Genomic DNA, 14,592 nt, shown 5'->3' with positions numbered 1-14,592 from the left:
CAAATTAGGGATTTGTTTTCAAACTCATTGAGGTTAAGGAAACATTAAGATATCTAAGTGGAAGGGCAGAAGAGGTAGTCATTAGGATATAAATAATAGGTGATATTGTAGGAGTGGATGAAATTGGAACAAACAAGTCTACAATAAAAGAAACTCCACAAGCTAATGAGAAAGTGCAACAACAAAAACTCACTCATTACTGGAAGGAATGAAAAATGATACCGCTACTTTGGAAGACAGTTTCGTAATTTCTTACAAAACTAAATATATTCTTATCATACAATCAAGCAACTGCAGTCCTTGGTACTTATGTAAATGAGCTGAAAAGCTATGTCCAAAAAATTCTGCAACTGGATGTTCATAGCAACTTTATTCATATCTCCCCAAATCTGGAAGCAACCAAGATATTCTTCAGTAGGAGAGCAGATAAATAAACTGTGTACACCCAGAAAATGGAATACCAAACATTAAAACAGATGAGCTACAAAACCATCAAAATGTATGGTAAAAGTTTAAATGAATACATACTGTATAAATGAATACATACTGTATAATTCCATGACACTGCATGACATTCTGGAAAAGGCAAAACTATGGAAATGGTAAAAAGATTAATGGCTGGCAGGTATTAGGAGGAGAGGAAATAAATAGGTAGAGCACAGAGGATTTTTAGAGTGAAATGGCTGTGTATGATACTATAATAGTAGATAAATGTCGTGTACATTTGTCAGAATGTGTAAAAGAATGTACAGACTAAGAGTGAACCTTAATGTGAACTATGGACTGTGGGTTATACTGATACAGATTTGTGAACTGAAAACAAATATACCACTCTGGAGTTGGGTGCTGGGGGCATATTCACGTGTGAAGGCAGGAGGTCTGTGGGAACTCTGCACTCTGCTCAATTCTGCTCTGAATCTTCAACTGCTCTAGTTTTGTTGTTGTTGTTGTTTTTTAAAGAATAATAATGGCCTAATCACATAACTTGGGAATAGGTAAAAAGGAGGCACCATCTAAAGCACAACAGTCAAAGAAAAAAATGATGAGTATATAGCAATAAAGAACTATAGGAAAGTTTTCAAAAGAGCAGGGCCAACAAAATGGAAGTGTGTTCTAGTTACATTGACAGAGATACTGAGTAGGAAAGATAAGAAGTTTCACAAGTTTAATCATCAGAGGTCACTTAAAATCTAAGAATGAATGGCTTTCAATGGAATTACAGTAGAGAAGCCCAAATGTAGGAAGTTAAAAATGTATGATAAAGAAGATAAATAAATAATACGAAAAAGGAAAAAAGGCAGTATATGTGAAATTTCTTATTAAGTCTGATGTCTGTATATTTATGATTAATGTAAATTTATTTAAAAACAGTAAATGTCCAAAACTGTGTGCTTCAAGAAACCAATTTTTTAACCTAAATAAGTAAAATTTATTTATTTGTTTGTTTTTAAGATTTTATTTAATTATTTGACAGACAGAGATCACAAGTAGGCAGAGAGGCAGGCAGAGAGAGAGGAGGAAGCAGGCTCTCCGCTGAGCAGAGAGCCCGATGCAGGACTCGATCCCAGGACCCTGAGATCATGACCCGAGCCGAAGGTAGAGGCTTTTAACTCACTGAGCCACCCAGGCGCCCCAGTAAAATTTATTTTAAATGAGACAATAAGCTCTTTTTTTTTTTCTTAAAGTAACTCTCAAGGTATAGACTAGTATCAGTATAAATTTAGTCCTTCATCCCATATGTACCATTGTGTTTTACTTTGTAGAGAAAACTGCAAACATTATAAAAATAGGGGAAAATGCCATGATAGCAAATTTAGCTAGTATAATTCCATGCTACTTCAAAAATAATGTTTACATGATCACCAAAAATCCAAATTTATGCTCAGCCATAAAAATAATTTAGAGTTTCCAGGTGACTAGAATAATTTAAGATTTATTATTTGAACCGCACTATAATATTAAAAAGTATTTCCTTGTATGATAATCAGGTATTTGTCATAATCAATTGGAAAGTTCTATATAATATATGATCATTAGCTTGGATTTTTCCCAAACATTTCTTTTATGAAATGTTTCCTTTATGAATTTCAGCATTATACAATTAAATAAAGCATTAATTTTTCAGCTCTTACCCTAGTCAAATTTACCTTTTACTGATATCAATAACAGTATTATTCATAATAAAATACTAGAAATATTATTGACTGACTGAAAGCTCCTAGAGACAGTGACTCTTTTTAAAATTTCTTCATAAAGCTTATTTAGATACTAACTAAATATTGAATGAGTTAACAAAAAAAAGATAAGTGGACTGTAAAAGACAGGCATACTGCTGAGAAAGGAGACGAAGAGATTCATCAGATAGCTTGGTAATACACTTATTATTCAGAAATTATAAGGCAACTTGAAAATATCAGTGTGCAATAACAGAAGCACCAAATAAAGAACATTATCTCTGGAAGGTAAGAATAATTTTAAAAAAATGATTGAGAATAAAGCAGATATAAATATATAATAAATTTGAGGTTTCTCATGAGAAAGTATAGCGTTAAATAACTAAAAAATGATTCAAAGCCAGTGTTATACAAGACAGACATTTTTAAAGAGCCAAAATGAATACTAGAGCTTTAAAACGGATTAAATTGATGAGTTTTTAAAAATTCTTTCTCCCATCCTTACTCTACAAAAAGCTTAAGTTGGCTAGTGAATGGATAAAGACAACAGGAAAATCTGACCCTTTTGCAGAAAAAGGTGAGATACTAGAAAAGATTTTAAGACAGTATATTTGTCAGGAGTAAAAATTTAGCTTTTCTTATATATTGTCTTATATAGTCTATAGTTTATAGAGATTCCTATTTTACAGGGATTTTGTTTTGTTTGGTTTTGAACTTCCTGGTTTTTTGGTCTACATCTAACCTTCTAATTTTAATGACCTCATAGAAATGTGCATTTCTTTCTCTCCATAAATAGCAGGTGCCATTTAATTCAATTTAACACAAATACACAAAAAAGAAAGTGAGAATAAGGAGTGTGGTATTATCATGTAGTTAACAAACTAGAATTTTAATTCTAGGTCTGTTTTTATATGGAAATAGCCATGTTACATACAGCACATGAAATCTGTCCCCTGATGCTGATAATAAATTGGCACTATTAGTGGAAGCTGCCTTTAAAATAAAGTTACTTTTGATCTGCAAGTATACCTTTGAAAAAAATTATACTAGATTTTAATCATATCATGGTAAATTCCTTATAGTAATTAAAAAGTGATCAAGAACCTTCATTTCCTTTCCTTCCAATTTATTGTTCTAGTCTGTAAATCTGAGAGAAAAGAAGAGAAAGCACATTGAACAATGGTAACAAAGTTACTATACCTTCCTAACTATTCACTGAGAATTTAAAAATGAAGCTAAACACATTTGTAGAAAAATCTGATTTCAACCAAACTTCACACTTTTTGGATAGATGAAAAATATTTTCCACTCCAAAATGTCACCATTATTCTCAATTTTGGTGGGTAATTCTGGTTTAGTGAGTTACACTGCTTATGCCATAATAGTCTCCTGTAATTTGTAGCAAAAACGGATTTAAGGCAACAAAGTACAATACAATATTCTTGATGGCACATTATTTCTTACTGCACAATCACAACAGGGATGAATCTTTTCTGTTTCTTGTGGATATGGCTTTGTTTTTATTTTTAATCAGTTATTGAGAAAGTAAGCACCTTGAGGGCAGGAACCACTACTATGCCACAGGTGCTATGCTAGGAACTGGGACAGAGACAAAGAAGGAGAATAGAAAGTCATAAGTACCATAAGAAAAAATACGTAATTAGTAGAATCAAAGTGATGTTCTTTTTTGTGATTATTGGATTTCTGTTAAAATGAAACAGAATCTCTTGTCATGAAACATACACTTCACTTGTTTCAAGTTCTACCAGACTATATTTTCTTACTTTTCTTGTAATAAGTAACATTTTAAGAACTATTTCAATTCCCAAACATATTCACATACCCTTCAGGGATTGTCAGTTTGTGGGTGAATAATATCACAAGATTAGTGTAATAAATATTGATGTGAAGAAAAGGCTCATGGTTTAATTTTCTTCCCTTTTAGTGTGGCCACTTTTTACTAACTACAAAAGAGTATGGGACATCATAAAATCAGCAACAGAATGAACACATATCCAAAGTATTAATATAGCACCACTCAAAATTCAGAAAATATGTTGTTTTCATGTACACATACACGAAATAAAATAATACCATAACAGAAGGGTGCTGTATCTGTGTTTAAAGAAGGGGTTGTTGGCAAACACCACAGCTCACTTCTGCTGAAATGTACACAACTGATATATGCAGCCCAGAAAGCTGGCACCAAGGGCTTACAACCTTAATTTGCCTGTAAGAAGGAATGGAGATTTACCTTCAGAGCACGTTCCTGATTGTTTTCAGCAGTCAGATGTCTCATGTTGTTTGCTGAAGTCTGGTTCTGCTCTTTCAGATGATGAAGCTCCTGCTCTAGCCGTTTGCACTGCCACAGGGGAAGAATCCCATTAAGTAAAGGAGTTATAGCATTTTTTTTTCAAACAAGCCACATGAATTAATGTAAATAATACCACTGCATTCTCTAAAAGACAAGGTATCTTTTGCAACAAGAATAGTAAGTTAAAAGTAATGATGATTATGAACATAGGTTTATGGTAGTCTGGTAATTCAGCTGCAATTCCATTTGTCTTTTATTAATCTAAATACTACCATAAGATTAGAAAAATTCTTATTTTTTCATAAAATTAAGGTCACCCTACATTGAAAAATATTTTCTTCACTAATCAAATGGTTTTTATTGTATATCTTGGCTGAATAAACCATGCTTCTAAAAAGCAATTGGGTTCCACGTAAACCACATTATGGTATTCCGTGATGAATTTTTATGAAGTTTTTAAAAATAACAATTATCCTAATATATACAGTAAGAGATTTTTCAGATTTTTAGAAACATCCAAAAGCATAATTGTGTACGGAAAAAAGTAATGACTATATAATGTTACAAGGTTTGGAAACAACTAAGGAAATAAGTGTTTTTAATTTCTATTTTGACTAAACCTTGTTTTTAACTAAAACAAGTGATAAGAAACATGAAATGACATTTTGACTTACTGGGAACACATGAAAATATAATTTTAAAAATTTTAAATAAAAGCATAAATGGGCAACTATGTTGAAAAAATAACTAAAATGCCATGCCATTTGAATACAAGATCTTCATAAAAATACAACAAACATTTTATACAATAATTGTACAGCACATAAAGTGATGTGTTGTAAGTCAGACCTACATGAAGATATTTGGGGGATTAGCTAGGAATACAGTACTAAACCCATCTTTCAGGAAAAAGTTAACAATCACTCCTCAAGTCATCTATTTTTAAATTAGAATATTTAAGGACTGCCTGGCCAGCTCAGTTCGATGGAGTATGTAACTCTTGATTTTGGGATCATGAGTTTGAGCCCCAAATTGGATGCAGAGATTATTAAAAAACAAAACTAAACTAAACTAAAAATTAGCATATTTAAGTAACAGCCAATAAGTAAATACACATACTGATTCAAGACCTAGATAAAATTTTAGATGATTTGAAAAATGGCTAGTTGTCCTAATGAATTAAAAATCATTATTATGTCACATTCCGGATACAGTCATAATCCGAATTGGCATCTGACATTGATTTCTTTTGCCTCTGACCTGTATAATATTCTTTAGTCTATATCAGTATTTCTCTTGCTTGAGTAAGATATAAATCCATTTAATAGAAAAAGTTTACCAAACTGGTGATACTGACTTACACAATGATGTTTTAGAACTCTAACACAGAGTATACATGCCTGCACATGTAATTATAAAACCAAAATACATTCATAAATGAAGTAAAATAATCACAAAATGAAGACTTTAAAATATTAATTTAATTTAGCAGATAAAGTTTTATTGAAATTAAGTTCTGTAAATACAATAAAGTATTAACTGATATGGTGGTAGACCATTTCAGGCTGGGTTGCCGTATCTATTCCAACATGTGCTGTGTGACAACTAAATTCACTTACCACATTTTAAAAAATTATTTGAGTGAAACCTTTATCACATGACATCATCTGGCCCTTATTTGGAAGGGACACATTATTTTTTACAAGTTAAACTCTATAGCTCCCTTTTAAGCCTATAACAATTCAAATATTTGGTCAAATGCAGCCAAAATACAAATGTGTTTTGTGAAGACACAAGTTATGAGGCATGAAAATGAATTAAGACATAGCAGTGAGCATCACAATCTAGTAGAAGTATTCTTTGCTAGAATTATCCTCTACATTTTCATTAATTTTAATATGAAATTATTACATATTAAGTACCTAAATGGAATGACTAAACATGACCTATGATGTTACAAAGGTAGGGTAAGTAATTTGGCTATGGAATAAAAGAATGTTTCATGGAGCAGATGACATCTGAGTTGGGCTTATTTGGGGAACATGATTTTATAAGCTGAAAGAGGAGAAACAGGAAGAATACAGGAGAAAATGCAGAAACATCAAGAGTCTATCTGGAGAAAGTGAGAAATCATGGTTACAAGTCATCTGACCATCTATTTTTTATGTTCCTAAGTAAAAGACAAACAACCCAAGGATAGAAACTTTTTTCCTACCTACATATACACAAAATGTGAAATACTATAGCCAAACAGAGAAGTATGGACAATAAAGCTATTTTTGAACCGAGGACATTTGCCCACATTGGATACTTGAGCTCAGTTTTCAAGGCCATGAAGTACAAGAGGGATAGAAAATTAAGGTCCAGGTACCACTCAAACTAGCAAGTGTCCTAAAGGGTTACACATTCAAGTGTTTAGTGATCCTACCTACTTTTATGAATGAAAAGAAACAAGACAAATGCTAGAGAAAATGTATGTCCTTAAATCAAGAAATATATAATTTGGGGGCACTTGGGTGGCTCAGGCATTAAGTGTCTGCCTTTGGCTCAGGTCATGATCCCAGGGTCCGGGGATCGAGCTCCACATTGGGCTGCCTGTTCAGCAGGGAGCCTGCTTCTCCCTCTCTCACTCCCCCTGCTTGTGTTCCCTCTCTCACTGTATCTCTCTCTGACAAATAAATAAATAAAGTCTTTTAAAAAAAAAAAATGTTTTCTTTTTATTTATTTGACAGACAGAGATCACAAGTAGGCAGAGAGGCAGGCAGAGAGAGAGGAGGAAGCAGGCTCCCCGCTGAGCAGAGAGCCCGATGCAGGACTCGATCCCAGGACCCTGAGATCATGACCTGAGCCGAAGGCAGAGGCTTTAACCCGCTGAGCCACCCAGGCGCCCCAAATAAATAAAATCTTAAAAAAAAAAAATATATATATATATATATATATATAATTTGTGCTATGGTTTTAGAGTTTCATTTTGAAGTAACATAATTAAAAGTAACACAATATTTTCCTTGGTCATATTCTGCCAAATATTAATATCCTTAAAAGTTCTAGTGAATAAATTGAGACCTAGGAGGTTTCTGACATTTTTTATATTTTAAAATTTTTTAATTTTTATTTTTTAAAAGATTTATTTATTTTATTTTACAGAGAGGGAGAGGGAGAGAAAGCATGCTTGAGTGGGGGGAGGGATGATAGGACAGGGAGACAAGCAGACTCCCCTCCCTGGCGTGCAGAGAGCCAGATGTGGCTTGATCCCAGGACCCTGAGATCATGACCTAAGCCAAAATCAAGAGTCAGATGCTTAAGCAACTGAGTCACCCAGGTACCCCTTAAAAAATTTTTTTTAACACTCAAATTGAACTTAAGTAAATGCTATCAGTATACTGTAACAGAGTCCTTGAGAACTAGAATTCTTATCATATGAGACCAAAGATAAAGATGAAAGATAAAACACCTTTTAGTTCAGAATTTGAACTGGAAGCGTCAGTACAAGGATACAAAGAATTTTATCTTTAAAAAATGTGTGTTTATGTATTTCCTAGTTTTGCCCATTGAAAAGGGTAGAAATAACAGGTAACCAGTAGCAATGAGCACTCCCAGCACAATATCATGTGGGTCTGAGTACCATTTTTTTTTAAAGATTTTATTTATTTATTTGACAGATACCACAAGTAGGCAGAGAGGCAGGCAGAGAGAGAGAGGAGAAAGCAAGCTCCCCGTGGAGCGGAGAGTCCAATGTGGGGCTCAATCCCAGGACCCTGGGATCATGACCTGAGCTGGAGGCAGAGGCTTTAACCCACTGAGCCACTCAGGCGCCCCATCGAGTACCATTTCTTACTAAAGATATAGGACTGGATATATGGCTGACTCCAGCTCTGGGACAAGAAATGTACAATATGATCCAAGAATACGTGTTCTTAGCAGAAGTTTTGTATTTAAAAATCAGTACAGAGTGCCTGGGTAGCTCAGTGGGTTAAAGCCTCTGCCTTGGGCTCAGGTCATGATCCCAGGGCCCTGGGATCCAGCCCTGCATCGTGCTCTCTGCTCAGCGGGGAGCCTGCTTCCTCCTCTCTCTCTGCCTGCCTCTCTGCCTACTTGTGATCTCTGTCAAATAAATAAAGTCTTTAAAAAAAATCAGTACAAAGGAACTATCAAAGAGACTCAGAAAGGACTCAGGAGACAACCTAAAAAGTCCCCCACCAGCTAAAGAGAAGAGAATATGATCCTATAAGGATAGTAACTGAAATACATTGTAACACAAATTATATGTTTAATTAGAGATCATAATGACAATAAAAATTTTAAAAAGCTAATTATATCACTGTTGGGGAATACTAGTAAGTCAAGAATTTATCTTCTATTTCTTATATAAACATTACCACTAGGTAAACAAACAATAGGTAAGAATATCACTACACAAGTATTCAAGCTAATAAAAAAAAGGGAATGTTAGAATACTACAATTCTGAAATCATTCCTATAATGAGATCATTAATATAACACTGAAACTGCTAGTAACATAGTTCTTTCACAAACCAACATGTATTCCCAGATAAAACTCAAAACCTCCTGCAGTCTTGGTAATAAAAATTAATCTAAATCTGATCAAGCTATAGATCAAATTGCCATACGTATAGAATAGAGAGGAACATATTAAATGACACTAAGGAGATGCAATGAATAAACACAGTAACTCTACAAGAAAAATGACTTGTTTTGTTTAAAAAATAAATTCCAAGGGGGTGTCAGTGTGGCTCAGTCAGTTAAGCATATAGGTCTTTATCTCAGGATTGCGAGTTCAAGCCCTATGCTGGGCTCCATGCTGGGCGAGGAGCCTACTTTAAAAAATAAATAAATAAAATTTTAAAATTTAAGGGAAAAAAGAGATAGAAGGGGAATATATAAATTAAAAATAGTGTTAAGAATCAATTCAATCATCTGCAGTGTGTAGTTCCTATTAAATACAGATTCAAAATAAAGAGGAAAGTTACAGTATTTATGAGATCACTGGAATTTGAAAACTAATTGGATATTTCACAATATTCTTTGTTAATATTTATGTGATAATGAAGTTATATTTTAAGCAACAGTTGATATCTTTTAGAAAGACACAATAAAATTTAGAGACAAAAAGGATATTATGTCTGGTAAAGTTCCTTCGAAACAACTTGAGAAGGAATAAATGAGTGGGGGATAGAAATAAAAAAGCTGGACAGTTGTAGCAGAGTTCAAATATGTCAAGGGCTCGGAGATCTATGGTTACTAAGTTCACTAATAAGAAAAGCATTACATTTTTCTCTACAACCAAAACTAATTCTACAATGCAAGTGAACTAAACATACAAAACATAAAAATTGATAGCAAATTTTTATAAACTGAATTTGGCCCGTATTTAATATAAGATCTGTTTTCAACAGAAATTTCCTCTTACTTGCTATTGTAAATTTTGAAGAAGCAGACAATACATTGCTATGATTGTTTTTACTTTATGTGTACTTTCTGAAAGATTACCATGCCTTAAGTTTTTAACAAAAAGTTCTTTAATATTGTGTAAGTTTTTAACAGCTGCCATTTCTCCTGTGCAATCTGCTTTCAGTCACAGATCATTTTGATTGCACACAATCAAATGTCTTCCCCCCTGGATGCTACGCAATTCTTTCCTTTGCAGACAAAAAATAATACCAGGCTCTTCCAGTCAAAACAGAAACTACACTTTGGTGTCAATGTGAATTATGTACTTTGAACTGCAGATGTTTAGAAGCACTTAGGATTATATAAATAAGTTTTTATTCTTCTTCATTTAGAAGAATCTTTCAAAATCACTTCATTTTAGCTTTAAAAACAATAACTAGAATGCATTTCTCACACTGCAATAACTTGGAATAAAGAGTTTTCAAATTCAAAGAGTAACTTGTTTCTTCAAAGCTCTGGAAAAGTATCAGTAACTTGGTTTAAATGAATATTTATACAATATTCAGAGGTTTTAAAATACCAACGATTAAAAAAGAAAAACAATAATTATGTGAATGAGTCTCTAAAACCACATGTACTGTAGAAGATGTGTACATATATACACAAATGCACACACATGCAAAACATATAGAAAACATAGTTATTCAGCAAATATTCATTGAATACCCACTAGACAATATACCAGCACCCACCAGGCAACATGCCAGGAAATGACATGTTGCTACAGATTTATACATATAAGAACCTTAATTACATATACATATTTCAAAAACACCATAAGAAAGTAAATAACTAGGGATTTAAAAACAAATACACTAATTCATACTCTCTTTTTTTAAAGCAAGCTCCACACCAAGCGTGGAGCTCAACACAGGGCTTGAATTCACTACCTTCAGATGGAGACCTGAGCTAAAATCAATGGTCAGATACTTAACCCACTGAGACACCCAGGTGCCCTCATACTCATTTTGAACTACTGAATTATTTGAAAAAAGATTAAAGAAACATTTTAAGTCACAAAGTAAAAAGATTAGTAAAATGACAATTATTTTCAAAGGTATCAACATGCATGTAGGTATTTATTTAGTATGCTGTTATTAAAATATAATTTTTTAAAAAGGTTTTATTTATTTATTTGACAGAGACACAGTGAGAGAAGGAACACAAATAGGGAGTGAGAGAGGGAGAAGCAGGCTTCCAGCTGAGCATGGAGCCTGGTATGGGGCTCAATTCCAGGACCCTGGGATCATGACCTAAGCTGAAGGCAGATGCCCAATGACTGAGCCACCCAGTTATTGCTAAAATATAATTTTTGTAATATTGTTTATTACATGAGTTATATTCATAAAAAGCTATTCATTTGAAGAAATCATGGTTTGCATCTCTATATCACAATAAAGATTAATACACATAATATTAATGATAGTCACTCAACTCTTAGTGAAAATTAGTATGTGCCAGGCCCTGTCCTAAACACTTCATATGTGTTAATCAGCAAAACTTCATGTGGACCCTCTGAGTTAGATATCATAATAATAGAACAAAAGGAAGTAGAAGCAGAGAGTAAAAATAACTTCTTCAAAGTCATGCAACTAATAAGGATTCAATGTCATGCAGTATAATTCATGCAGTGTAGTTTCTCACAAAAATGTGTAACATGCACACATATGTCCCATAGCAAAAGGACTACAGAAAAAGTTAAAGATGATGACATTTTAAAATTGAACGTTGAACAATTAGAGATACAGATAATTTTTAAAGTAGTACATAGATCTGACATAAGAAAATATTCAATATAGATCAGAATGGAATATGGACTAGCCAGTATGTAGAATTATTATCTTTTTAAAAAAAATTTTATTTATTTATTTGGCAGAGAAAGAGAGAGAGAGAGATCACAAGCAGGCAGAGAGGCAGGCAGAGAGAGAGAGGGAAGCATTCTCCCTGCTGAGCAGAGAGCCTGATGCGGGGCTCGATCCCAGGACCCTGAGATCATGACCCGAGCAGAAGGCAGAGGCTTAACCCACTGAGCCACCCAGGCACCCCTAGAATTATTATCTTTTAACACAATTCATTCATACCTAATGAGTACATGTGTTTTCAGGTTGCATCTCAGAGCTAATAAATATTTCAGAGAGCTATTTCTAGAATACATCTCTGATTAATCACACTAACTCCTACCTAACATTTTGGTATCCTTTATTGGGTCTTCCATTACTTCCAGAATTAAAACCAAGTTTGGAAAATAACAGCAGAATTTCATGGCCCAGATTCATTTAATATTTTCTCATTCCTCACCAACTGCACACTTTGGTCTAATTTGGATATGCTAAATTCTCCATCTGATTGGCACTGTCCCTCACATCCACTTATGATCCTGGGGCAAACCTAACACCTTGTTCATTGAAGCTATCTAATGCATGTTTATTAAATAAATAATGTGAATTTCATTGAAAGAATTCTAATTTTTACATATTAATTTCCTTTCAAAATTAAAGGCATATGCGCTAAACAGTATTTAGGCAATCATATACCTACAAGCATAAATGCAGCATAAAAATATCTGAAAAAATCAAAAAAAGTATATAGAATTTAAAATAACTAATTTCTAAAATATAGAGATAAGAAAAGTAGCATTATTTGTGTTTCCTAAGATGAGAAATTATAAATGTAAGCAATGACTATTTAACAATATGCCTTTCAACTACCTCCCAATTAAGAAGCATAAAGTCAACATCTTTAAAAGTCTGGGATACAGCAGCAGTATGGTAATGCAAGTAGGGTCATAATAAGGAAAGAATAGTAGTAAGAGACCAAGATGCTAGATAGTTAAACAGGGCCAAAAAACCAGAGGAAAAAGGACAGGGTTTTATTTTAGATGAAATTTATATAGAGCAAAATGCACAGATTTCAAGGGAATACTTCATTTATTTTTAGACAGATTTATAAATCTAGACAAATTTCAGCTAATCTACATTGAGAGCCATAAACTACCATTGTTTTGTTTTGAAATACCATGGATCATTTCACCTATTCTTTAACTTCATAAAAAACAATGTAACTTTTAAGTCTGTAACCTTTTGTTTGACTTATTTCAATCAACTATATATTGTTAATTCATATATGTTTGTATGCCTCAATAGTTCATTCTTTTCTTGCAAAACAGTATTCCATTTATGAATATACTATAATCTACTTTTCTGTTAACGAAATGGTACTTGAGTTGTTTTCAGTATTTGGATATTTTGAATGAGCTCCTATAAACATTCCTCTAAAAGTCTTACAATGTACATTTTTTTCATTTTCCTTGGGTAAACATCTAGAAATGGAATTGCTATGTTACAGAGTGGATATTGTTCCACTGTATAAGAGACTGCCGAGCAATTTTCAAAACAGGTTGTACCATCTTATACTCAGATTAGCAATGGTTTAGAATTTGGTTGCTGACATCCTCACCAGTATTTGTTGTCAATTTTTAAATTTCAGATGCCATAGTATATGAGATAGAGTATCACATTTAAATTTATATTTTCCTATTCACAAATTATAATATTTTCATGTGTTTATTGGATATTTGTGAAGTTTCTCCTCTGGTCTTCTGCCCATTTTTTTGGGGGGGGGTTGTTTATCTTCTTATTATCTATTTGTGGGAATTATTTAAAATTTAATATAAGTCCTTTGTCAGATATATGAATTATAAATATTTTCTCCCAGGTATGGCTTACCTTTTCATTTTCTTAAACGTTGGCCTTTGAAGAGTATTAATTTTTAATTTTATTAAAGGCAGAATTATCACATTTTTTCATTATGTTTAGAGCTATTTCCATCTTTTAAAAAATGTCTGGCTATCCCAATGTAATAAAGACATTTTTCTAAAGTTTCTAACTGTATCTCTCAAGTTTTAGCTTTCTTGTTTAGCTCTACAATCTACCTTGACTTTATTTTTGATTACAGCATGAAGAGTCCTTTTTGTTCCATACTGATATCCACCTATTGCACCACTATTTGCTGACTTGCCTCTCCTCAGCAGACTGACCTGATGTCCTGGTCTAAAATCAATCAAGTGCCACAAGCAAAAGAATGAAGTTAGACAACTTCTTAAGACATACAGAAAAATTAACATTGATCACAGAACTGAATGTAAAAGCCAAAACTATAAAAATCTTGGAGAAAACACCTTGAGAGTAAAAATTTATCTTAAGATAAAAAACTTAGGAGTAAATCTTAGTTGACACTGGGTTAACCATAACCTTCTAAGCCCTCAAGTGACATTAAATAAAGAAATATAAAATGGACTTCATCACAATAAAAAACTTTTTGTCTCATATATCATAAAGTGAAAAATTTTACAAATGCTGTATGTGATAAAAAGCTTACATGTATAATATATAACTCAATAACACAAAGAATAAACACATAACTAAATAATGGTCAAAGGATTAGAATACAAACATTTTTCTAAAGAACATATACAAATGGCTAATAATATAAGACAAGACAAGACATCATTAGCTATTAGGGAAATGCAAATAAAAACCACAATGAGAGTGACTTCTGCAAGACGGTGGATTAAGAAGCTCCAGGCCTGAATTCTCCAATGGAATCCAAAACTAAATGTGGGAGTTCCAAAAG

General features: G+C 32.9%; 1 protein-coding gene across 4 annotated transcripts in view; it reads right to left on the bottom strand.

Annotated features, from left to right (window-relative positions):
* MIPOL1 (mirror-image polydactyly 1) overlaps positions 1 to 14,592 on the bottom strand; it is a 318,781-nt gene that overhangs the window by 157,844 nt on the left and 146,345 nt on the right. For all 4 annotated transcript variants that reach the window (XM_032344073.1, XM_032344071.1, XM_032344072.1 and 1 more), the window contains one exon: positions 4,429 to 4,536. In XM_032344073.1, coding sequence (XP_032199964.1) covers positions 4,429 to 4,536 — 108 coding nt within the window. The remainder of the gene's footprint in view (positions 1 to 4,428; positions 4,537 to 14,592) is intronic.

This window comes from Mustela erminea, chromosome 5 (genome assembly GCF_009829155.1).
Source record: "Mustela erminea isolate mMusErm1 chromosome 5, mMusErm1.Pri, whole genome shotgun sequence".
Taxonomy (NCBI): domain Eukaryota; kingdom Metazoa; phylum Chordata; class Mammalia; order Carnivora; family Mustelidae; genus Mustela; species Mustela erminea.
Note: the sequence above shows the minus strand (reverse complement) of the source record. Positions and strands in the feature narration are given on the sequence as shown.